This window comes from Sciurus vulgaris (genome assembly GCF_902686455.1).
Source record: "Sciurus vulgaris genome assembly, chromosome: 16".
Taxonomy (NCBI): domain Eukaryota; kingdom Metazoa; phylum Chordata; class Mammalia; order Rodentia; family Sciuridae; genus Sciurus; species Sciurus vulgaris.
This window is the reverse complement of record NC_136477.1, coordinates 27,992,436-28,017,145: the sequence shown is the minus strand read 5'-3', so window position 1 is coordinate 28,017,145 and position 24,710 is coordinate 27,992,436. Positions and strand designations below refer to the sequence as shown.

The 24,710-nt window shown below is 34.0% G+C and overlaps 1 protein-coding gene across 1 annotated transcript in view; it reads left to right on the top strand.

Annotated features, from left to right (window-relative positions):
* Positions 1–24,710, top strand: part of GOLGA4 (golgin A4) — a 74,266-nt gene that overhangs the window by 19,818 nt on the left and 29,738 nt on the right. Inside the window, 6 exon segments of the mRNA XM_079116257.1 lie at positions 1,056–1,203; positions 12,052–12,230; positions 16,411–16,542; positions 18,657–18,740; positions 18,742–18,813; positions 20,227–24,467. Coding sequence (XP_078972383.1) covers positions 1,056–1,203; positions 12,052–12,230; positions 16,411–16,542; positions 18,657–18,740; positions 18,742–18,813; positions 20,227–24,467 — 4,856 coding nt within the window.

Below are 24,710 nucleotides of genomic sequence, written 5' to 3'. Positions count from 1 at the left end.
ACCCAGGGGTGCTTAACCTCTGAACCAGATCCCTACTCCTTTTTATTTTTTATTTTGAGACAGGGTCTCGCTAAGTTGCTAAGGGCCTTGCTGTTGATCTAACTTTTAAGACTTAATCTGTAGGTTTGAGTGTCCCCTCTCTGTTTTCTTTTACCTTGTGGTTTGGTTTTTGAAGAAACTGAAGGCCCACAATTTTGTTTTGAAATTTCTTCTTAACAGTGCTCTTCCACTTACCTGGTTGTTATCTTTCCCTGGATAGTAGCTATCTAAAAGAAGCATTCTAATGCAGGAGTCAGCAGACCCTGCAAGTAAGGTAATAATTTTCTTAAGACCCAGAGTCTGAACATCTTTTCAAGAGACAAATTGAATACCCCATTTTTTGTTAGTCCTGAATGACTATGATTTGATATATAATAATTTGGTTATCTTTCCCTGCTAGCGAACTCCATTTCTAGTATAGATTACCACAGAGAGGGAACAGAGCAACTAACAAATTGGAAGAATGGGGGTGCCTTACTGATAGAAGTAAGGACTGGTGGTGGGACCACAGAAGGAAAGAGAAAAATCACATAGCTCTGAGCTGCCATCTTGCTCCATCCAGTGGGGCAGCAGGCACTTTACACTCTCAGCAGTCTCTGGGATTAGCTGTGTATTAAAGCACAGATCAATAATTGTACTTTATTATGGCTCTGAACCAAGTTCAAAAGGCTGTGTTTTCTCCTAATAAACTGTTTATTAAGACAGGGAAAATTATAACACATTTATAGAAAGGTTATAAAATAAATATTTTAACTAAAAACATGTTTAATGGTTAAAAGATTAAACTTACTATTAAAATAGTAAAATAATTTTTATATAAAAATCATCCTGATATCATGCCAGGAAACTGAGGCATAGAGCAGAACACGGAGTTCAGTTTATGGAATACTGAAATAATTCTTATGCAGTATTTAGTAAGAAATATGTTTTGTGCCTGTAAAACTAAGTTTGAACTGTGCTATTGATGATGCAGTTTTGTTGTGCAAATGCTTTATAGAGTTTTCACCTCTCTTCAGGGAATGGTAATAGCAGAGACAAAACGTCAGATGCATGAAACCCTGGAACTGAAAGAAGAAGAAATTGCTCAGCTTCGTAGTCGCATCAAACAGATGACTACTCAGGGAGAGGAATTACGGGAACAGAAGGAAAAGTCTGAAAAAGCTGGTAAGAACTCAGGAGTTACTTCTTTTATGTTTGCATTCAAAAGTCATTTAAAGTGCTTGCTGGGTATTTTTTAAAAATTAATTAAATATTGGTAAAAATGCTTACTGTGGAGATTTCTTACATAACAGCAACCTGCTTATTATAGAAAGCAGGGGTCAGTGAACTATGGCCTATGGGCCATATCCAGCCCATGATTTGTTTATGTCCAGCCCTTAAGCGAAGAGTGACTTTTACTTTTTTAAATGGTTGGGAAAAGAAAGAAAACATGACAGAGATCATATGTGGCCTATAAAACAAGACATTAATATCTAGTGCTTTACAGAAAAAATTTGCTTGACCACTGCCCTACAGTATCAAAATTAAGATTAAAAATTTAGAAATTTCCACGTAGACACAGCATAGTACTTATTAAATAACTGCTACTTTATACATTCTCTAGGGTGAACAGAAAGTAAAAGGCATAATTTGTTTTTAAAAGGAATAATGAACAATTTAGTGTTATATATTAATATATATTATATATAATAGCATTATGTTTTGGCACAATAAATGCTAGGCTGAAAAATATAAAGATCAGTATAGTACTCACTGAGTATCCAGTAATGCTAGGAAAGGAGACCTGCTAGAAAGAGAAGAGAGCAGGATAAACTGTGTCTTCTTGTCAGGAAGAATGTGTATTTTGAGCTGGACCTCAAATAAATAATGAATAGAATGGGCTTAAACAGAGAAGTGGAGATGGCAGACATTTCGGTTGCTCCAGGACCATGAACAGGCACAATGATCATAGTGGATATGTGAATCCACTGGAAAATGTGTTTTGCCAAAATGGGAAATGAAGTTGGATTGTGAAAGAACTCACTATTAGAGTCTTAAAGATGAGTAGTTGCATTTAGATGTTGGCAAACCAGGCAATATAGGAAATTAGTAATAGGAAAGCATAATGTAATAGAAGCTAGTGTTTTGTGTATAAAAGAAATGAAGTGAGAAGTCAAACTTGGGAGCAGTGGCAGACATCCAGTTTGAGGGGCAGAACTTTGGCTACCTTGACTAGGATGGTGGTTCTGGAAAAGACAGGAAAGTTAGAGTGCAGAATTTGACATCTGGTCAACTTGGAGGAGCTGAAGAAAAGTAGGATTCTAAGGTGACCTCAAAATTTTAAGCTTACGAGACTGGATAGTGTAGAGCTGAAGAAAATATAAATGGTAAAGTTGAGGATTAGAGTCAGCTGATGAGTTCGTTTAGCTAATGATTCAATCCTAAGATTTCCAAATGAAATTGACTTGTAAAATTTTGAAAATAAGAAATTTAAAAATCTTTCAGGAATCATTAGCCTCAGGTTAAAGCCTGTAGTTAAATCTGTGGGAAAGGCTGCTTACTCCAGAAGGGTGAGTTCTAAAGTAATACGAATAGTAGTGGCAGGAACAGCCATTTTAATTTGCACTTGCTGCTGCTGATGTGGCCACTATTAATATTAACTATGGACCAGCGGTTATTTTAGCAAGGCTGTGCTATCAGTGCTTTTCCTTGTATTTACTTGTAATAAGTCCTTATAATTCTATAAAATAGTAGTAGTATTATCCTCATTTTACAAATAAGAAAGCACAAGAACATAAAGGTTAAGTCACTTGTCTACTTTTCATTCACAGTGGTTAAGTATATAATCAGGACTTTAACCTAGGCAATGTAGCTTTAGAGCCTTTGCTTTTTATAGAGGTTTTGAGTTTGTAGAGAGAAATGAGAAAAAAGTTACCTCAAGAAGTTATAGGAATTGTGAATAGCTATGTTTCCTGGGTGAATTTAAGAGATGTTTCAGGAAGTGGGGGAGGTAGAATAGTTTAAAAAGGCTTTTGAATTTGGTGAGGATTTGATTCTCAGTTTTGAGAAATGATTTTTTAAAGTAGATCATAAGTAAGATGTTAAGGAAGAGAATGGGTCTGGCTGAGAGAAATAGTTGGCTGATACCATCTGTGTTCATAAATCTCCATATCCTTGCATTTGTTTTATGGGGACTTTAGTTAATGAATTTGTTCCCATTAAATCTGAAAATTTCATTTTGGAGAGAGTTAATAGACAGCATCTTTCAGAATATAGTCTCTGAAGCCTTGTGGAACATCATGAAACACATTTGTTTTCTGCAAACAGAAAACCCAGTACACAGTCTCAGCTTCTCCTATAAAGTCTTTCCATTTTTATGACTGCTTTTTGTTGACTATTGTAACCAGTCAAAAAGAAATAATGTTGGTCAGGGGATTCAATTTTCTTTTTAAAATTACGACATTTTATGAGGAGGTAGAAAATGATGAATGAGTATAAGGTTGAAAAGGGTAGATGATGAAAAGGTACATAAAACATGTAGTTTATTCATATGAGGATAAGATTTTTTCCAGATAATGTTCCAATCAAATCTTTAATTGTACAACCTTCCTTCCTTTGCTTCTCTGAAACACAGTTGTATTTTGTCTTTAAATGTGATTTTCATAAATAAATGTGTATATATACACAATATATGCACATTCTCTCTCTCTCTCTCTCTCTCTCTCTCTCTCTCTCTCTCTCTCTCTCTCTCTCTCTCTCTTTCTCTCTTTCTCTCTCTCTCTCTCTCTCTCACACTCTTTCTCACCTTTTTGGTTCTTTTTTTTCCCTTAGTGCTGGGACTTGAAGCTAGGGCCTCATGTATGTTGAGTATACTCTACTGCTGAGCTATACCCCCAAGCTCAAAACTATATTTTCATTAATATTTGCTAGCCTGTAAGTTGAGAAACTTCTGTTTGTAGTTCCATCAGAATAGTAAAAATAAGTGTTAAAAAAGAAAAGATTTTAATTATCATTATTTTTGTGTATGTGTGTGTGTGTGGCACCAGGTATTGAATTCAGGGCCTTGCACATGTGAACACTTTACCACTGAGCTACATCTGCAGCCAAGATATAAATTATTTAATACATATATTTACTTTGGGAAGTCTCTAGATAACACAGTTTTAAGTGCTTTGATAGATACTTTTAAGACATGTACTTGTAGTCATAATTATTGAGGGCTATGAAAGCTGTAATGGACTCATTCCACATCTTTTAAATCTACACTGAAAACTAGTTTTGCACATCAGCTGCATTTCATCTAGTGGTCTTAGCTGAACAGAACTTTCCAAATAGAAAATGGTTCTCATTTGCAATGCAAAGTCCATATACTATGAAAGAAAAATTCTGGTTAAGTACTAAACATAAGAAAACGTCAGTGTAAAGGAGTAGAGTTTCTTACTCTGTGAGTTTTATCTGGCTTTGGAGAATTCATTTACTTTGTTTAGTTCTTTTCCTTTTTCTGAGTGAAATCTCTTTTGGGATTTAAAGTTTAAAAACTAAACACATAAGAGTTGGCCACGTAAAGGGAACATTAACATTTGCTGTTGTTAGGATTTTAGAACTAACTGTGTCTATGTAAAACCGTTATTAAAGAAAACAAACCCTCCTAATGCATTTTCAACTGTAAAAAATATAGTTCTGATATTGTTAATAATTCTTGAATGTGGATATTAATAGATAACTCTTGACTTGCTTATTCTGGATGTCAAAATTCACTAAAGAACATTCTCTGCTACTTTTATTGAATCTAGTGCCATCATATTTTTTCTAGATAAACCATGATACCTCTTATATTTTGGAGGATATAGGAAATCTGAATGTCTCCGATTTTACAAAGAATAATATTTGCTTGAATTATTCACGGATGTCATCAATATGGACTTTCACATGCTTTGTCAACCTCTAGTACTTAAGTAGTGTCCTTTTTAGTAGAAAGATTAGGAATGTTTTCAAGAATATGGTACTACAGTACTTGATAAAAATATTATTTTAATGAATAAAAATGAAAAATATATTTGTTACAAGCACCTTACTACAACTGTTCATTTTATTCCTTTTTAGGTTACTTAAGAACCGGGTGGTTATATTTTCCAGTAACCAGATTTTAAACTTGGAAAAATCTGATGATTTAGCTTTAGTGCATAATGCTGTTTTAAGTGCTAGGAAATATTTCCAGTCATTTTGAAAATTATATCTTCATTCATTGCCAATGTAGAATGTTAATACTCTTAAACTTCACAATGCAGCTTGACTGTTCTGTGAGTGTGAGAGTGTGTGAGTGTGTGTATTGAACAAGGTAGGAGGTAGGGATAGTTGGCTAATTATCAGTGCAGTTGTCTTGCCAAAAGTTTGGAAAATAGGGAATATGAAAGCCCACCACTGTTTCGGCATACTTCCATGTAGTCTTTTATCCAAATCATATTTTAATAGTCTAATAATATACATATGATTTTGTATGTTCATTATGCCACTGTTTATCATTAAATTAGGAATACTTCTACATATTGTTAAGGTTATTAACACGTTTTATGGCTGCATCAAAGTGCAGTACATCATTTACTTGATAACCATGTCTTTATTGAGCCACGCCTAAATTGTTTTGTATTTTTGCTTTTATGAATAATACAATAATATTGTGATATAGCTTATTGTATGTTTTAAAATTTCTTCTTACGATAAGTCTTACCCATAGAATTTTAGTCTGTTTTCTTAGTTACATTTAAACAACTTAAACAGAGCCATTACAAAAAAGGAATCAACATCACAGTGTTATCTAAAAAGTTCTTGCCTACAATTAGGCAAATGAATGAAATATTCTGTTTGAATTAGGAAAGTCCCAGACACGCTAACTTTCATAAGCTCTTGTTTCCCTTTCATGTAAATTGTCTTTGTGAAGTTGTGTGTTTTATATAATTGACTGCATTGAAAAACTTAGATTAACTCATTCTTTGCTTTTTTATTGTCATGTTGTGTTTGTGCAGGAAATAAGCTTTCCATCATTTGTATAGTATGGACTTGACATATCCAGAGACATTCAGTTGAATATTTATATAATATTTGAAGCCAACCCATTAAAATAGTTTCTGTATTTAAATAATGTGTAAGATTTATGCATTTTATATGACAAACCAAAATCATGTGTATTTACTTTGTTTCTGATAATTTATGTGACAGTTTTCTTGGAGTCTTAAGTCTCACAAAACATCTTATTTTTGTGCATCCACACATGCCAATAAGTGAATCATGGTGCCTTTCCCAAGCCTTGTATGAACAGGACTGGGGTAAGGGCTGTTTTTTGTTTTTTGTTTTCTCTTTTTTTTTCTCCTCCTTATCATGGGTACTTAGAATAAGCTTTAAAAAGAAAATTCCATGTTTCTCAGGCAAAAAAAAAGAAAAAAGAAAAAAGTAAGAATTAGATTTTAAGTATGCCATGTTAGATAAGTAATACATACATATTTTGACACTTAATGATTATTTGATGGAAAAATTTATTATTTTGAATGCGTTTTTAAATGCGTTGTTTATGTCCTGCACAATGCCACTATTACTGGAAACTATTACTGGAAAGCATCAGAAACTGGAAGAACACAGTTCTCTGGTATAGCATCTTATCTCCAATTTAATTAAATTTATTTAGCTTTACTTTAGTTCAATTTTTTTTTTTTAAACATTTGCCTGATGTTTTTAAGGGGTTTGATAAATTTCTATCTATGGAATACATGAAAGTGTGAATAAATCTGCAACATTTGAAGGTCAAAGCATAGTTAATTAATAGAATGAATTTTGTTATATATTTCGAAAAGTGACCTAAAAAAGTAGATTTCCATTGCAACTATGATGCTTATTAAATTTCTGAAGGCACCAATTTATATATAAGTATTGTGTTATCTGGTTTACGCCACTGGGTGGTAGTATTTATTTTTATTTGTGTAGACTGTAGCACAGTAGTTTTCAACCTTTTTGATTTCAGGGACCATTTTACGTTTTTAAAACTTACTGTAATTCCAAAGAGCTATATATATGTGGGCTCTATATATTGATATTTATTGTGTTAGTAATTAAAACTAAAAATCTAAAAGGTTTAATTCATTTAAAAATAGCCATTATAAACCTATTACATGGTAACATAAATGTTTGTGAAGAAGGACTTTGTTTTGCATTTTATATATTGCTTGGTTTGGCTTAATAGAACACAACTGGATTTTCATGCATGTTTCTGCATTCAACCTGTTATGATACCTTAATTTGGTTGAAGCATATGGAGAACATCTATTTACACAGAAATGTATTCATAAAGGGAGGACCTCACGGATCCTCTAAAAGGTTCCCAGGCCTCTAGGATCTTTGGAACATGCATTGAGAACTGCACTCTAGTTTTTTTATTTTATTAACAAAAGAGGTTTGATAATTGGATGGGAATTCTAATAAAATTCTATTTTTTCTTTTAATTTGCATTTTACTTATCTTGTAGTAATGCCTGTGTTTTTTAGAACCTAATGCCACATGTTTTTAGCAGGGTTTTTTTTTTAAAAATTTTTTATGTCATTAGACAGCTTGTTAGAATCAGCAGTTAATCTGGAGATTGGCAGCCTTTCCACACTACTGCATCTTTGTTTATTCCCTGCAGTGGAAGTAGAAGTGGGTCCTATTAGACATATTATGGAGTGTACTCTAAGACAGAGCATCAAAACAATAATACTATGTGGAACCTCATAATTCTGGCATTTGTTATTGTGATTTACTAGGATGCTCAGGTCAAAAAGTAGAAAAGGTGATGGAGTAGCAAAAACAATGCCACATTCTTTCTAGCTTTATCTAAGAATTTGTTCTTTTAATTCCCTTCCTTCTTCACTAGTTTAGCTACCTTTTTAGGAAATATTTTCTATATGTACTCAGTACCTACCATATACTTGGTGAATGGTAAATATCTGGTTCATATTTCATAAATGAATGGTTAGCTTATTGAGCTGTAGATTGCCAACATCTCATTTAATTTAAAGTGAGCATTTGTCCATTTTTATAGAATGTGAGTGAACCTCACCTGAAGTAGAAGTGAGGAATTAGCAATAGAAGTCCTGCCCTACGTTTCACTTACCTGACAGAGGCCATATTTAATGTTGGTTAAATTTTTGTCTAGAAGTATTTTCAAAGTTTTTTTTTTGTTTGTTTTTTGTTTTAAATAAAAATTGCCTGAGATACATCGAATTTTGCTTTGGAAGAACACAGTGTGTTCTTGCAACATTCTGCGGCAGTTCGTGCTTAGCCTTCCTGTCTGTTCAGTATGTGTCTTGACCATAGTTTTCCCTGCTCACTCTTGCATGTTGGCTGACGCGTCAGCTGCAGTTGATGCATGCCTTCTTTCTTTGTTGGTAATTGAAAGGTGAATTCTGTAGACATTCAGAACATATTTCTTTGATACTTACATTACAATCCTAGCATACCTTCACTTTGGAAAGAATAGGAATTCACTTGCAGAGTGTTACAGGCTGTGTAGATACTACTTTATTGTGTCTGGTGATTGCGGGGTCAGAAGGTGAGATGCTTCTGCTCGTTAGTAAGTGAACTTTCTCAGTTATCCTCCTCAGACATTGAAATGGGACTCATTGATGGAGGCTGTCTTTCTGTGTAGAAGTGGTTTCATTTGTGATATAGTTTAGAATCTATAATGGGTTTGAAATAGGTTTCATATATGTGGATATATGTAATGTGCTTAAATGCTTTCTTGGGGTTCCTTACTATTTCCTTAAAGCACAATAGAGTTAGAAAGCAGTAAGTCTTGTCAGAGTTACATGTCACATTTAATTGAGTCGGAAGCCTACCATCAAATCTTATTTTAAATTTATTTATCATCTGAGAGAAAATTTGGATGCCCTGGAAATTCATTTGAATAAGGATGTTGGGTTAAAGATTTCAAAGGTTTCCTTCTAGGTGTAAAATTATTTAGTTCTCTGACATAATAGAGAGAGAGGGGGTTAAATTTAGATGATAAGAACTGTGGAATGAAATCTGTCTTTCTTTAATCATTACATGGTGGATAATTGACTTAGGTGATTTAGGGAAAGTGTTTTAATGGATTAAACACTAAAATTAGAATAAAATATCAGAATATTCTAAGATATACTGTGTGTTTAGAAAACTTATTTAGTGGAAAATTCTAAATAGGTACTTGCGGTATGCGTTTTTTGTTTGAAAGGTGAGAAAATCAGTTAGTTTTATGGGTCTTTAAAATTTGTTTTTGTTTTTTCGTGGTGCTAGGATTAAACTCAAGGCTTCACATGTACTAGGCAAGCGTTCCACCCCGAACCACATTGCCAACCCATTTAGTTTTATACTGTAGTTGATTCTGAAATTAAAAAATTAAAACAAAATTTACTTGGTATTGACTATATAAAGTTTTGTTTTATTTTGCTTAATTGACCAAAGTTTTTTATTTATACTTTGGACAATAATCAAAACTATCTTCAAATTCTCCAGTCTGATTTAAGGTGTTTCTGTGATGTACTTAGAAAGCTAAGAAATAGTTGTACTTGCTGAATATTAATAATGAAAAGGTACTGATGACATCTAACCATTACAAAATATTTGTCATTCCTTTCCCATTTTTTTTGTTATTCCCAGATTTAAGTCATCAGCACAAACTAAGCAGTAAGTACTCTTACAGAATCTCTCATAATCATTTGATTTGACTGGATTTTTTAAAGCATTCTTTTTTTTAATCTTTATTTTTATGTGGTGCTGAGAATCGAACCCAGTGCCTCACATGTGCCAGGCAAGCGCTCTACCACTGAGCCACAACCCCAGCCCTTGATTTGACTGATTTTTAAGTGAGGAAACTAATTTCATAGTAATAGCAAGAGTCATTTATTTCCATATGGTTGATACTAGAATTCATGGGGCAAAAATAACTTTAAAGAAAACATTTTTCTTGAAGTAGTTTCCTTTCCAGCATATTCCTGTCTAAGGATTATGATCATGTTGTTTGCAGGCAAATGGTAGTAAAGTTAGACTAGGAATCTTAAAATTATTTCAGGTAATCCATTTGAAATTTAGACCTTATTTAGCATCATTTTATACTTAAGTTATGTAAAATGAATAAATTGGATAGATTTGTGTGTGTGTTTTTTTTTCTTTAATTTTGTAGTTGCAGATTGGCAGAATGCTTTTATTTTGTTTATTTTTATGTGGTGCTAAGGATCAAACCCAGTGCCTCACATATGCTAGGAAGCACTCTGCCACTGAGCTATACAGCCTTAGACCTCAAAAGAATTTTTTTTGTGTGTGTATGTGGTGCTGGGGATTGAACCCAGGATCTTTTGCAAACACTCTACCAACTGAGCTATATCCCCAACCCTAGATTTGTTTTTTATATCAAAGATTTATAGTTGTCATAAGGGTTATTTTTTTAAGTACTAAGTTGTATTTCCAGTTGTCACCAGAGTTTCTGCCTTCTCTTCCTTTTTCTGTATCTGATGCAATTACCATTTTAAAAAATGCTTTAGAATAGATATTTGTCTTCAGGTATGCAGTTCCTGTGCCCAAACCACCGTTAAGCCAAGCTCTGGTTAATAAAAGGCCTTTTTTTTCTGAGATGGCCTAAATTGAACTTCCCACATCTCTTATACAACTGGAAGTGAAAATATTATATATGTCAATGAACTGTATCCTCAGAACCTATTTCTTGATGAGGTTGAAAATTCTTCCTAAGCCCTTGAGTTTATAGTCTGTGTGTAGTGGGAGGTCTGTGGACTTCTGTTCTGTGAAGACTAAAGGAAATAATCTAGGATGACAGTACCATTAGGATTTTTCACAGGGTGTCATTATGCAAATAAAGTGTGTTTATGTATGCATGAATATATATTCATGACATACATGTATGCACACACATATGTACATGCATATGTACACAAGTATAAACATACACATGTATATATTTTGGGGTCCAAGTTACCCAAGTTTTGTACCCATCCCATCTGATTTTGTTAAACAGTGGGTAATCTATTTGGCTTCCTTAAAGGCCTTTTACTCTAGCTAAGATGATTATTTCTGCAGGGTCTCAGGGATTTTTGTTGTTGTTGTTTGCTACTGAGGATTGAATCCGGGGTGCTTAACTACTGAGCCACATCCCCAGCCGCCTCCCCTACTTTTTTTAAATTTTATTTTATTTAAAGACAGGGTCTCACTGAGTTGCTCAGGGCCTTGCAAAATTGCTGAGTCTGGCTTTGAACTCAAGATCCTCCTGCCTCAGCATCCTGAGTCCCTGGGATTATAGGTGTGTGCCACCACACTCATTAAAGCCTGAGTTCTTACTTATCTCACTCAAGAACTCCCTGCTGGTAATGCCTTTTTTTGTACTATTGAATCATTCTTTCTAGTCAATTGAAAGCAGGCCTGGTTTGAAACTTACACAAGTAGTAAGCTTCCTCTCAAAAGTATATTGTTTAAATATGTTATTTACCCAGTAAGTGCTTTTAAAAAGAAGCAAAGTCCCCTGCTCTTTTGTTATATGGTTAAGAATTTTTACATGTAAGATTTGTCAAGCAATCATTTTTTTTCATTCTTAAATATGTCCTAGAATACAATAGTGTTACCTAATTACTGATGATAGATAAATTTAAAACTGTATAACAAATAAGGAAGCACTTGAAATTAGATAGAAGTAAGAACACATTTTGTTTCTTTTAATTTGTTATCCACAAGGACACTGGGGAGGGGAGAGTGGGGAATCTTTAATAATATATATATTTTCAAACTTCTGAGCTTAGTCTACATAAGCAGTCTTAACCTAATTCAGAACTCAGTGAAAATTGATTTTAATGACTGAATAATTCTTGTGGCTTTGTTGAATAACTCAGAAATATCTTTTGGCTTAAAATAATGTCTTTTAACCTGTCCTGCTATAGCTGCTCTTAGTTCCCGTAAATTGAATGTAAAACACTTTAGCTTAATGATAGTATTTCTTGAGATACTTGTGTTCTGCTCTTTCTATTATAGCTTTTGAGGAACTTGAAAAAGCCTTAAGCACAGCCCAAAAAACAGAAGAGGCACGGAGAAAAATGAAGGCAGAAATGGATGAACAAATAAAAGCTATTGAAAAAACAAGTGAGGAGGAACGCATCAGCCTTCAACAGGAATTAAGTCGGGTGAAACAGGAAGTCGTTGACATAATGAAAGTAAGAATAATTCAGGATTGAAATGAAGTATAACAATTTTGAAATCAAGTCTGATGTTTGGCTTACAGTTTTGACTGTAGGGAAGAATTAATATGTATTTCAGACTGACCATTTTATGTTCAGAATATAGAAAAAACGTACTTTGATAGAGAAATAAATTTAATACATAAGTACTTATCTGGATCCTTTTAAGCTTCACTTTCTCTCCAGTGGGCTATGTTATGAACTGAGTTGTGCCTTACCAGGTTTCTTGACTATAGGCTCCTTGAAGGTAGACTGCTTAACTTGATTGGTAGAATATCCTCTGCAGTACTTGGTTGAGAAGGCGCTTGCCTAATGTGTGTGTGCTTCAGGGAATGAAAGAGTGAGTTGTTGAGGGTGGTTGTTTTAAATATTGTAAAAAAATAATTATTTATTTGTTCATTTTTATGCAGTGCTGGGGATTCAGCCCAGGGCGTCACTCGTGCTGAACACATGCCTTACCACTGAGTTACATCTTCAGCTCCTTGAAGGATAATTATTAATGTTCTGGTGCTGTTAAAAATATAGATAGGGCAGGTATGGTATCTCATGCATGTAATCCCAGCTAGTTGGAAAGTTGAGACAGGAAGACCAGAAATTTAAGGCCAGCCTGGGCAACTTTGTGAGATCCTGTCTCAAAATCTAAAAAAGATGCAGGACTTGGGGATGTAGCTCAGTGGTAGGGTACTTGCTTGCCTAGCATGTGTGAGGTCCCAGGTTCCATCCCTGGTACTGCAATAGATATGTATAGATAAACTGATCTCATTTTCAAAATCCCAAGATTTCTAGTTTTTCAGAAATGCAAACATGAAAATATCATGACACTCCCTGCCTGCCCCCAGTTCCCTTTTCCACCCATTTGTGGTTTTGGTTTTGCTTGTTTTTCCTCCTGTCATTTTGCCTTGTTGACTCTATCCTGTTGCTTTGCTGACTCCCAGTTTACCTTCTTAATGTTTGATTATGGCCTCTAAAATGGCTTATGAAAAATTACAGATCTCAATAGATGAGGCTTGGATATTAGAGTTGCAGTGTGTGTTTTTACTTCTGGCAAGGTTTCTGTGGTTTTATTCATAGCAGGTGTTATATAAATAGTTGGGCATAGAGATATGGAGAGTGGCAAATTAAATCATTTTCATGTTTTCTAATCCTTCTGCTGAACTACAAGCAAATTGCAAGATAGAAATTGTGACCAATTATTTTTTGTATAAGGCATTGACTACAACTGTCTAATTTTAATTTTTTGAATGGTCATATGATGTGCTAAGTAATTGTACCATGGAATATAATGATGTAATAATATGTAAATTATTTTGAAAGATCCTAATGTGGCTGTAGTATAAAAAATCAAAAGATAAAAAATTATACTCCACTTATGTATGATCTGTCAAAATGTATAAATGCATTCTACTGTTATGTATAAATGCATTCTAATGTACAACTAATTTGAGTAAATAAAAAGAATTAATTAAAAAAACCCAACTATATAGTGAAAAAAGATTTCCCTCCATTTTAACCTCTTGGTTTTTCCAAGCATAAGTTCTTTTTTGAATATACTTCCCAGAGATAATCTCTGCATATAATTTCCTTGTTGTTTTATAATCCCCTTTAATTTTCTCAATACAAAAACACCATGTTATATAAATTGTTCTAATTTGCTTTTTCTTTTAATTATGTAGGAGATTGTTCCTTATTTGTTGATAACTGATAATGATGCACCTGCCCCAATCTGTTTTAAAGGCTGCTTGAGTTCATTGTATGAATTTCCCATAATTTAATTGTCGCCTGATGGATATTTAGATAGTTCAGATTTTGCTATTGGAAATTGTGACTATCCTTATACATATTTGCTTACGTGTGTATTTCTTTAGGATAGATTATTAGAAGTAGAATATTACTCAAAGATTATGTGCATTTGTAATTATTGCCTGGTTGCTCAGCCCTGTGGAGTACAGTTTAGACCCTCACATACCTTGTGTTAAAAGTGTTTGCCCCAGTCACAAAGATGGTATTATCTTACCTTTCTCTCTTTCCAAGCTTATAAATTTTAAAAAGGGATATCATCATAGGGGTTTTGTTGTTCTTTTGGTACTGGGAATTTGAACCCAGGGTTACTCTACTACTGAGCTACATATCCAACTCTTTCTGTTTTTTATTTTGAGACAGTATCTCCCTGAGTTGCCAAGACTGGCCTCAAACTTGCCATCCTCCTGCTTTAGCCTCCTGAGTAGCTAGATTACAGATGTGCACCACCAGGCCTGGCTTATTGTAGTTCTGACAGGTATAATTCTTAACCAGTATGGTATAATTCCTACCAGTACATATTTTTATATGTTTAAAAGGAATTTGTAGTTTTACTCTTTGAATTGATTGACTAAATCCTAGACTTGGTTTTAAGGGCAGCATGTTAGTCTTTGCTTACATAATCGTAGAAGCTCTTTACTGATGGTGGGAATTAGCCCTTTGGATATAACATGCTTTTATCCAAGTAATCTCAGATTATTGTTGACTTTATTTATAGTTTGTTTTGTTTTTGTTTCTTTGGATTTTTTATTTTTTAAATTAATTATTGTTTATTTTTAGCCATAAAATGTTTTTTTTTGTTTTTTTTTTTTTTAATGGTAGTTGAATTTGTTAGTCTTTTCTTCAAATGCTCTCTGGATCTTTACTCTGTTTTTTTTTTTTTTAATTTATTTTTATTGTAAACAAATGGGATACATCTTGTTTCTCTGTACATGAAGTAGAAGCATACCATTTGTGTAATCATTCATTTACATAGGGTAATGGTGTTCGATTCATTCTGTTATTTTTCCTCACCCCCCACCCCTCCCATCCCTCTTTTCCCTCTATACAGTCCCTCCTTCCTCCATTCTTGCCTCCCTCTCACCCCACTCTGTTTAAAAACTCTTGAAAGACTGGGTTTGTGGCTCAATGGTAGAGCACTTGCCTAGCATGTGTGAAGCACTGGGTTCAATTCTTAGCACCACATAAAAAAGTAAATAAAGATATTGTGTCCATTTACAGATAAAATATTAAAAATAAAAATAAAAAAATAAAAACACTTGAAGGGGTGGGCATATAGCTCAGTTGTAGAGCACTTGCCTAGCATGTGCAAAGTCCTACATTGGATCCCCAGTTCTGCAAAACAAAACAAAACAAAAAGACAAACACATGCTCAATTATGAGATCCTAGTTTTTAATCCTATTTTTTTTTTTTTTTTTTCTTGTGGCACTTTGTTGCTTTCATTTGTTTAAATAATTACCTCTTTGGTCCAACCAAAATTTATTTGGTGTGGGGAGTGAGGTACAACTCCAACTTGAAACCTTTTTCCAGATGTCTACCAAATAGTCTCCAAATTATTTAATAATCTACCCTTTACCTTCTGATATGCCATGTTATCTTCATTGCATACTAAGTCAAGTAATAAATGTGGGTCTTTTTTTTCTGGATTCTCTGTGCTGTTCCGTTGCTTTGACTATGTACTGGTATTGCACTACTGTATTTATTCTAGTTTTATAATATGTCCTACTGGTAGTTAGCCTTCCCTAATTACTCTTATTTTTTGGAAGAGTATTGGCTATTTTTTTGCATGTTTATCTTGTCTAATGACTCCTCCAAGCAAGAATAGTCCATACCTAGAAAGCTAGCATAATTAGATTGGTGCAGCCAGGGCAACTTGATTTCCATGAAGTGCCCTCTCTGAGAACATCCTGACCCCCCATCTCCCATTGCTTTCTTGTTCTGGGAAAGTTCCTGGCAAATTGTAGAAATGGAGTTTCAACTCCATAGGACTCTACTACAGCAGTAACATTTCTTGTCTTAAACTAAGAGAAAAGGATTACTGATTTTTCGTGTGTGTGTGTGTTTTCTTTCCTTTTCCCTTTCCCTTTTTCTTTTTTTTCTTTTCAGTGGGGTCTTGCTATGTTGCCCAAGCTGGTCTCAAGTGATCCTTCTGTCTCACTGAGAAAAATGCAGGGAACATAGGCACAGGCCACCATGCCCAGCTTGTTTTTTAACTGTCATGGCTTTAGTGACTTTGATCTATATAGAGAATTTTTTCCTCTTATTAGCTTGATTAAACTATAATAAAATGCTATTTCATTGTGGAGTTACATATTTTATTCTGGGTGTTTTCATTTTATCTTCTTGGCTGATTTTCAGAAATCCAATGAAGAACAAATTGCTAAACTGCAGAAACAGCATGAAAAGGAGCTGGCCAGCAAAGAGCAGGAATTGACCAAAAAGCTTGAGATCCGAGAAAAGGAATTACAGGAGCAAATGAAAGTAGCTCTTGTAAGTACCTATTTTATTTTTGCTATAGATAAATTTCACAGAGTTAAAGAGTTGACATCCCCTGGCTACTGTCTCTCAGATATGCAAAGAGGATAGGAGGTAGGCAGAAAAAGCTGTCAGAACTCCTTAGCTTAGTATTCTGTAAAAATTAAATGTACTCATTTACCAAGCTGTCATCAGTCAATTTGCTTGTTTGGGTATGTTTATCCAGCCCTTCCACCCTATCTATCAGTAGGCCGAAATTAGGAAGAAGAAAAGGAGAAGGTAGGTTATTGAACTAGTGACTTCAGGAAGAATATCTGAAAACTCAACTGACCCATTATACCCAGAGCACAGATCTCCAAAGTTTTGCCTGAATTGCATTTTAAAAAGGAGAAAATGTTCAATCCATATGATGTTTAAAAAATAAAGTTAAATTTAGAAACAGACTGAACTAACAAAAGCAATAATCAGAAAAGCAAAGATTCATATTTTTGCTGATAGACTTGTTGAAATAATATAATTTGAAAATTTAAAACAAAAAAAAATTTTTCTTCAATTGTGGAAGCCTTTTTATGTAAGTTATCATAAAAAGTGTTAATGTGAAAAATGTAGTTTTTATATGAATTTATTATCCTTAAAATAGTATGTATACGTTTAAAATGCGTTTAGTGCAAAAGCATGAAGAAATAGTATTTAAAATTTTAATCTTCTTCCTTTATACATTGTTTTCTTAATTGGGTCTGAACTTTTGAGAATTTCATAAATATAATGAACTAATGATAATGATTCTTGAACTAAGGTAACAAGTTTTCTGATCTGCTCTGTGGGGCAAATAAGCTTATAAATTTATAGTATAATTGTCTGAGATTTGGGAAATTAATGTGTGGTTGTGAAATTTATACAAATAATAAACACATATTTGTATTCTTTGTTGGTCCAGAAAGGAATTAAAGCAGTTTATAAGAATACTGAAAGTATTAACAAGGCAGTATAAATTAAAAATAGGGCAGGGAATTGAGAAACAAAGTGGGACATAAATGAAACTGGGACTCTTATCAAGACCCACTATGCTGTTTCAGCTGAAGTAGTTGACCTTTATAGGCACTGGACCTTCATCATTGGCCATGTTAATAATGACTTCTAAGAACTGATATATTCAGATATATTCCAAATAGAGCAAAACATGTCTGCTTGTCCCCTTCTTCATTCAGTAGACTTTATAAAATTTTTTTCATTTTTATAAGCATGTAGAAATTCATTTAAAATATTTTACATTAAACAATATGGTATGTTAAAACTTTTAAAGTCAATGTTATATAAACTGGTATTTTCTTCATCAGTCTACTCATAATAATGGTATAAAATCATTACTTACAACAGTGTGCTTCACCAGGGTATAGTGACCTGAGAATACTGCTTTTGGCAGCCTATACCTAAGTATTAGATATACATAAATACACTTATTATAACTGAAGTTCAATCAAGAAATTAATATTTAATGTGCTAATCTATGTTAAAGGTACTCTTTAGAACTTCTCAAAATAGTAAAAACCTTTAATATGATTATTGATATGTAATAAGGAGAATTTAGAGAAAATTTTCAGAGTTGAGGGGACAGTAGAGTTCAGATAATCTAAAAAGAGTGTGGTAGGCTTTGTTTTAGAGATATTCCCTTATTCTTATCCATATATTCACAAGTCATCTAACTTTGATTTCGTTTTCCATGTGAGGTACCCTATTACAATGAGGTGTTTCTCACAGACCACATAAATTTAAACAGTGTTTCTAAACAGTGTTGAAATACCAATCTCAAGTGCAGAAAAAAGAGCAGTAATTGCATTGCCCTTCATATTTAGAAGTTTTTTGTAAAACATTTTAAGTAGTGGAAAAATAGGAGACATAGTGGGGTTACTGGAACAAAATTTTTCTTATTAATAATAATTGTGGCAAAGATCAGCCAGACCATACTGGAAAAGCCAAAGTGCCAGTTCTGTAGACAAGAGAGATGATGATATTGCCTACCTCACAGGGCTGGGTGCAGATCAAATGAAAGTCATGATTTCTGTGGAACTGCTTTGGGAATGCTGAAGATTTATGTGGGTTTAAGATGGTCTTAATTATTTTTGGCACAGGAAAAGAGTCAGTCAGAATATTTGAAGATCACCCAAGAAAAAGAGCAGCAAGAATCTTTGGCCCTGGAAGAGTTAGAGTTGCAGAAAAAAAGCAATCCTCGTAGACAGTGAAAATAAACTTCGGGACCTTCAGCAAGAAGCAGAGACTTATAAAACTGTAAGTTTAAATAATATTCAGATTCTAGGTCTGTGAAATTATTTATATAAAATAATTTGTGTTTTTTCAAACAGGTACCACATTTCAAATAACTGAGATAAAGGGCTAGACAACAGCATTATGAGATTTCAGAGAACCTTTTGTTTTACTGGGTTAGATGTATGTATACATGCCCTTCATTTTTAGATGGTGAGAGCTGTTCATGGGAGTGCTTCGGGTTCTGTGCTCTGTGTTTGCTACCTGGTGCTTCTGGTTTTGTCTTAACTGGCTATATTTCTGACAGCCACATACTCTGCCTCTGAGCACTCAGGTTCTACATCTTCCCTGCTCCATTGATTACCTACCCCTGACGTAGGAAGTGGTCTCACTGTGTCGGTAGCACTTGCCCTGGATCCTTCTTGCTTGTCCAGCTTCACCTCCTACCATGTCCTAAACATAATCTATAGTCCAGTTACATCAATATCTTGCTTTTGCATTTAAGTTTTTCCATGTTAATATAATCCTATAATGAATTTATTAGTATGTTTGTTTCATTCTGCATATTTTAAAGTTTACTGACCCTTTCCTTCATTAGTACTTCAAATGTGCTTCCTGTTTTGAAAACATACAAATGTTAGACTTTTTTAGCCTTTTGCTGTGATTCACATAGTAAGATAGTCATACTTCTAAATTGTTTACTTTTCCATTACCAACATTTATAAAAGTTGGCATGGTGGACAGAAATGGTCACTTAAGAGGACTAGATCTTACACTTGCTAGTTTCGTAAATTAATCATGTCTTAATTTCCTTACCAGTCACCTGAAGAGATTGAATCTGGTCATTCCTCAGGACTTTTTCAGCTCTTACATTCTATGGTCTGCTTTACTTTGCTCTTTTCCTTCAGTCAAGATTGATGTTTTCATGAATAATAGTAGTCTTTGGTAAAATTTATAGAAGTACTTCCTTTTTTAAAACAAATGAAAACCTTCTAAATAATAATTTTTGTGATAAAAAAAAATCAGACAAATTATTTTTCTTCCAAAGTTAAGTTATGGAAATAATAAAATACTGTTGTAGGCCTTAAATAAACATGGGGGGAAATTATCTTCCTATCAGAAGTTACTATTATCTGTTTGTGATTTATGTTTTTTGTTTTTTTATTACCCATTAGAATATTCTTGAAAATAGATGTAGTTGAAATACTTACCCAAATAAGTAGAAAAAAATTTGGAATTATGGATTGTGTAGAAAAACAGAATCTTTCCTTTGTTATATGATTTCTTTAGTAATTGAGCACACATTGTCCTTTTTTGTGTTTGGTATGATATGTAAAGTTACTTATCTAAACTTTAGGTGGTAAACATCATGTCTGTATATCATTGCTAATAAGCTAATTGGGACTTTAATAAAAATATGTTCATTTTCATTAACAGAGAATTCTTGAATTGGAAAGTTCTTTGGAGAAAAGCTTACAAGAAAACAAAAGTCAATCAGAAAATTTAGCTGTTCATTGGGAAGCTGAAAAAAATAAGCACAATAAAGAAATTACAGTCTTAGTTGAAAAACACAAGACAGAACTGGAGAGCCTGCAGCATCAGCAGGATAACCTTTGGTCTGAAAGACTCCAAGTCTTAAAACAACAACATCAGACTGAAATGGAAAAATTTAGAGAAAAATGTGAACAAGAAAAAGAAACACTATTGAAAGACAAAGAGATTCTCTTCCAGGCCCACATAGAGGAGATGAATGAAAAGACTTTAGAAAAGCTTGATGTAAAGCAAACAGAACTGGAATCATTATCTTCTGAATTGTCAGAGGTATTAAAAGCTCGTCACAAGCTAGAAGAGGAACTTTCTGTTCTAAGGGATCAAACAGATAAAATGAAGCAAAACTTAGAAGCCAAGCTGAATGAACAGAAAAATCATCACCAGCAGCAAGTTGATAGTATGATTAAAGAACAAGAAGTATCTATCCAGAGAACGGAGAAGGCATTAAAAGATCAAATTAATCAACTGGGGCTTCTCTTGAAAGAAAAGGACAAGCATTTGAAAGAACATCAGGCTCATATAGAAAATTTAGAGGCAGATATTAAAAGGTCTGAAGAAGAACTCCAACAGGCATCTGCTAAGCTGAATCTTTTCCAGTCACATCAGAGTACCACACGTGAACAGGCAAAAGCTTATGAGGAGCAGTTGGCCCAATTGCAGCAGAAGTTATTGGATTTGGAAACAGAAAAAAATCTTCTTACCAAAAAGGTAGCTGAAGTTGAAACACAAAAGAAAGATGTTTGTACTGAGTTAGATACTCAAAAAACCCAGGTTCAGGACTTAATGCAGCAGCTTGAAAAACAAAGTAGTGAAATGGAGGAAAAAATAAAATCTTTAACCCAACTCTATGAGTCCCAACTTAAGGATAGTAACATTGAGCAGGAACAGACAAATCAAATTTTGATGGAAAAGGAAAATATAATTTTACAAATGAAAGAAGGACAGAGCAAAGAAATTGAGATTCTCAAACAGAAATTGTCAGCCAAGGAGGACAGTATTAGTATTTTGCATGAGGAATACGAAACCAAATTTAAAAATCAAGAAAAAAAGATGGAAAAAATTAAGCAGAAAGCAAAGGAGATGCAAGAAACATTAAAGAAAAAATTGTCGGATCAGGAAGCCAAACTTAAAAAAGAGCTTGAAAATACTGTTCTAGAGCTTAGTCAGAAAGAAAAACAGTTCAATGCCAAAATGTTGGAAATGGCACAGGCTAACTCAGTTGGAATCAACGATGCAGTATCAAGACTGGAAACAAATCAAAAGGAGCAAATAGAGAGTCTTACTGAGGCACACAGGCGAGAACTCAGTGATGTCATATCAAGCTGGGAAAAGAAACTTAATCAGCAAGCTGAAGAGCTTCAGGAAAAACATGAAGTCCAGTTACAAGAGAAAGAACAAGAGATAGCAGAACTGAAGCAAAAGGTCCTCATATTTGGGTGTGAAAAAGAAGAGATGAACAAGGAGATAACGTGGCTGAAGGAAGAAGGTAGTAAGCAGGATACTATATTAAATGAATTACAGGAACAGTTAAAGCAAAAGTCTGTTCACATGACCTCTCTCTCACAAAGTGAAACTAAACTGAAAGCACAACTGGAAAAGCTGGAGGTTGACTTGAATCATTCTCTGAAGGAAAATACTTTTCTTCAAGAGCAACTTGTTGAACTAAAAATGCTAGCAGAAAAAGAGAAACTTAAGGTTTCTGAGTTGACAGATGAGTTGAAAATTATGGATAAGGAATTTCAGAGTTTGAAATCTTTACATGAAAACTGTAAGAAAAGCCTAGAAGACAAAAGCTTGGAATTCCAAACATTATCTGTGGAACTAGCATTTCAGCTAGACAGTTACTCTAAGAAAACTGAAGCTTTATTGGAAGCCAAAACAAATGAGCTAATTGACATTAGTAGTAGTAAAACTAATGCCCTTCTTTCTAGGATTTCCCTCTGTCAACACCACACAACTAAAGTTAAGGAGGCCCTGCTAATGAAAACTTGCAGAGTTTCTGAATTGGAAACACAACTTAAGCAGCTAACACAAGAGCAAAATGCACTAAATACTTCTTTGCAACAGGCTACCCATCAGCTAGAAGAAAAAGAAAATCAAATTAAGAGCATGAAGGCTGATATTGAAGGTCTTGTGACAGAAAAAGAAGCCTTACAGAAGGAAGGAGGCAATCAGCAACAGGCTGCCTCTGAAAAGGAGTCTTGTATCACACAGTTGAAGAAGGAGTTATCTGAAAACATCAATGTGGTCACATTGATGAAAGAAGAGCTTTTGGAAAAAAAATCTGAGATCAGCAGTCTTAGTAAACAACTAACTGATTTAAATGCTCAGCTTCAGAATAGTATCAGCCTAACTGAAAAAGAAGCAGCCATTTCATCTCTCACTGAGCAATATGACAAACAGCAACGTGAGTTGCAGGATCAGGTACAGGATTTATCTTTGAAAGTCAATACACTGAGTAAAGAGAAAATGTCTGCTCTTGAGCAGGTGGATCACTGGTCCAACAAATTCTCAGAATGGAAGAAAAAAGCTCAGTCAAAATTTATGCAACATCAAGACACTATTAAAGAATTGAAGATGCAGTTTGAGTTAAAAACAAAGGAAACTAGTGAAAAGGATGAGCAGATCAATTTATTGAAGGGAGACCTTGATGAACAAAATAAAAGATATGAATGCTTAAGGGGTGAAATGGAAGACAAGAAGAGTAAGATGGAGGAAAAGGAGTATAATTTAGAGACTGAATTAAAGACTCAAACAGCAAGGATTGTGGAATTAGAGGACCACATTACTCAGAAAACAATTGAAATTGAGTCATTACATGAAGTTCTTAACAATTACAATCAATTAAAAGATATTGAACAGAAAGAGTTGGTTCAGCAACTTAAACACTTTGAAGAGTTAGGAGAAGAAAAGGACAACAGAATTAAAGGAGCTGAGGAAAAAGTTTTAAGACTTGAAAAGCAAATGTCTTCCATGGAAGCTGAACTTGAGATTAAGAAGAAAGAAATAGAACATGTGAATTCAAGTGTGAAAAGCAAAGAAGAGGAGTTAAAGGCTTTGGAAGATAGACTTGAATTAGAAAGTGCTACAAAATTAGCAGAACTGAAGAAGAAAGCTGAGCAAAAAATTGCTGCTATCAAGAAGCAGTTGTTGTCTCAAATGGAAGAGAAAGAACAACAATATAAAAAAGGTACAGAAAGCCATCTGAGTGAGCTAAACACAAAATTGCAAGAAAGAGAAAGGGAAGTTCATATTTTGGAAGAGAAACTTAAGTCAATGGAAAGTTCTCCACAATCGGAAACATCAGTTGTATCCAAATCAGCCAACAATGTGGCTCCTTATCCAGAGCAAGAAGAAACAGATTCCCAAGCCTGCGTACAGAAGACATATGAAGAAAAACTCAGTGTTTTACAAGGAAATTTAACAGAAAAGGAGAAGCTCTTACAGAGGCTAGAGCAGGAAAAAGAAGAGGCAATTTCATCTTATTCTGAAATGCAGTGTAAGTACCAGGAACTCTTAATAAAGTTTGAATGTGCTGAAGCAAAGCAACATGAGCATCAAATTGTGATAGATCATCTTCAAGAGGAACTTGAGGAAAGAAAGAAATATCCCTTGATAATGTCCCAGCATGTGGAAGAAGAGGGTGGTAAAAATAACACAGGGACAAAGCAAAACTGGGAAAATGTGACTGACAATGTCCAGAAAACCCTTCGGGAGCAGGAACTAACCTGTCAGACCTTAGAACAAAAGATAAAAGAGCTGGATTCCTGCTTAGTAAGAGAGAAGGAAGTACACAGAGTTGAAATGGAAGAGTTAACCTCAAAATATGAAAAATTACAGGCTTTACAACAACAGATGGATGGAAAAAATAAACCCACTGAAGTTTTGGAAGACAGCACTGAAGAAAAATCCAAATCACATGTGGTCCAACCCCAGTTGCTTAGTAACATGGAAGCCGTGCACAATGACCTGGAGTTTAAATTAGCAGGGGCAGAGCGGGAAAAACAGAAACTGGGCAAGGAGATTGTTAGATTGCAGAAAGACCTTCGGATGTTGAGGAAGGAACATCAGCAAGAATTGGACATACTAAAGAAAGAATGTGAACAAGAAATGGAAGAGAAAATCAAGTATGTTTTATTTCTGCACTCTTCCTTAATTAAGTATCCTTTTTTGTGTGTGCCTAATCCAGTTATTTTAAGTTATTTGGGTATTTCCTTACCAAAGTATTAAACAAAAGTCTAGTAAGTTAAACACTGAGGAGAAATTAAAAACAGGTTAGGGAAAGTGTTATTCCATGTTCTTTTAGGGGCAAGAATATAAGATCATAATTACTAGGTATACATCCAAATAATTATTGTTTATTATTTTTC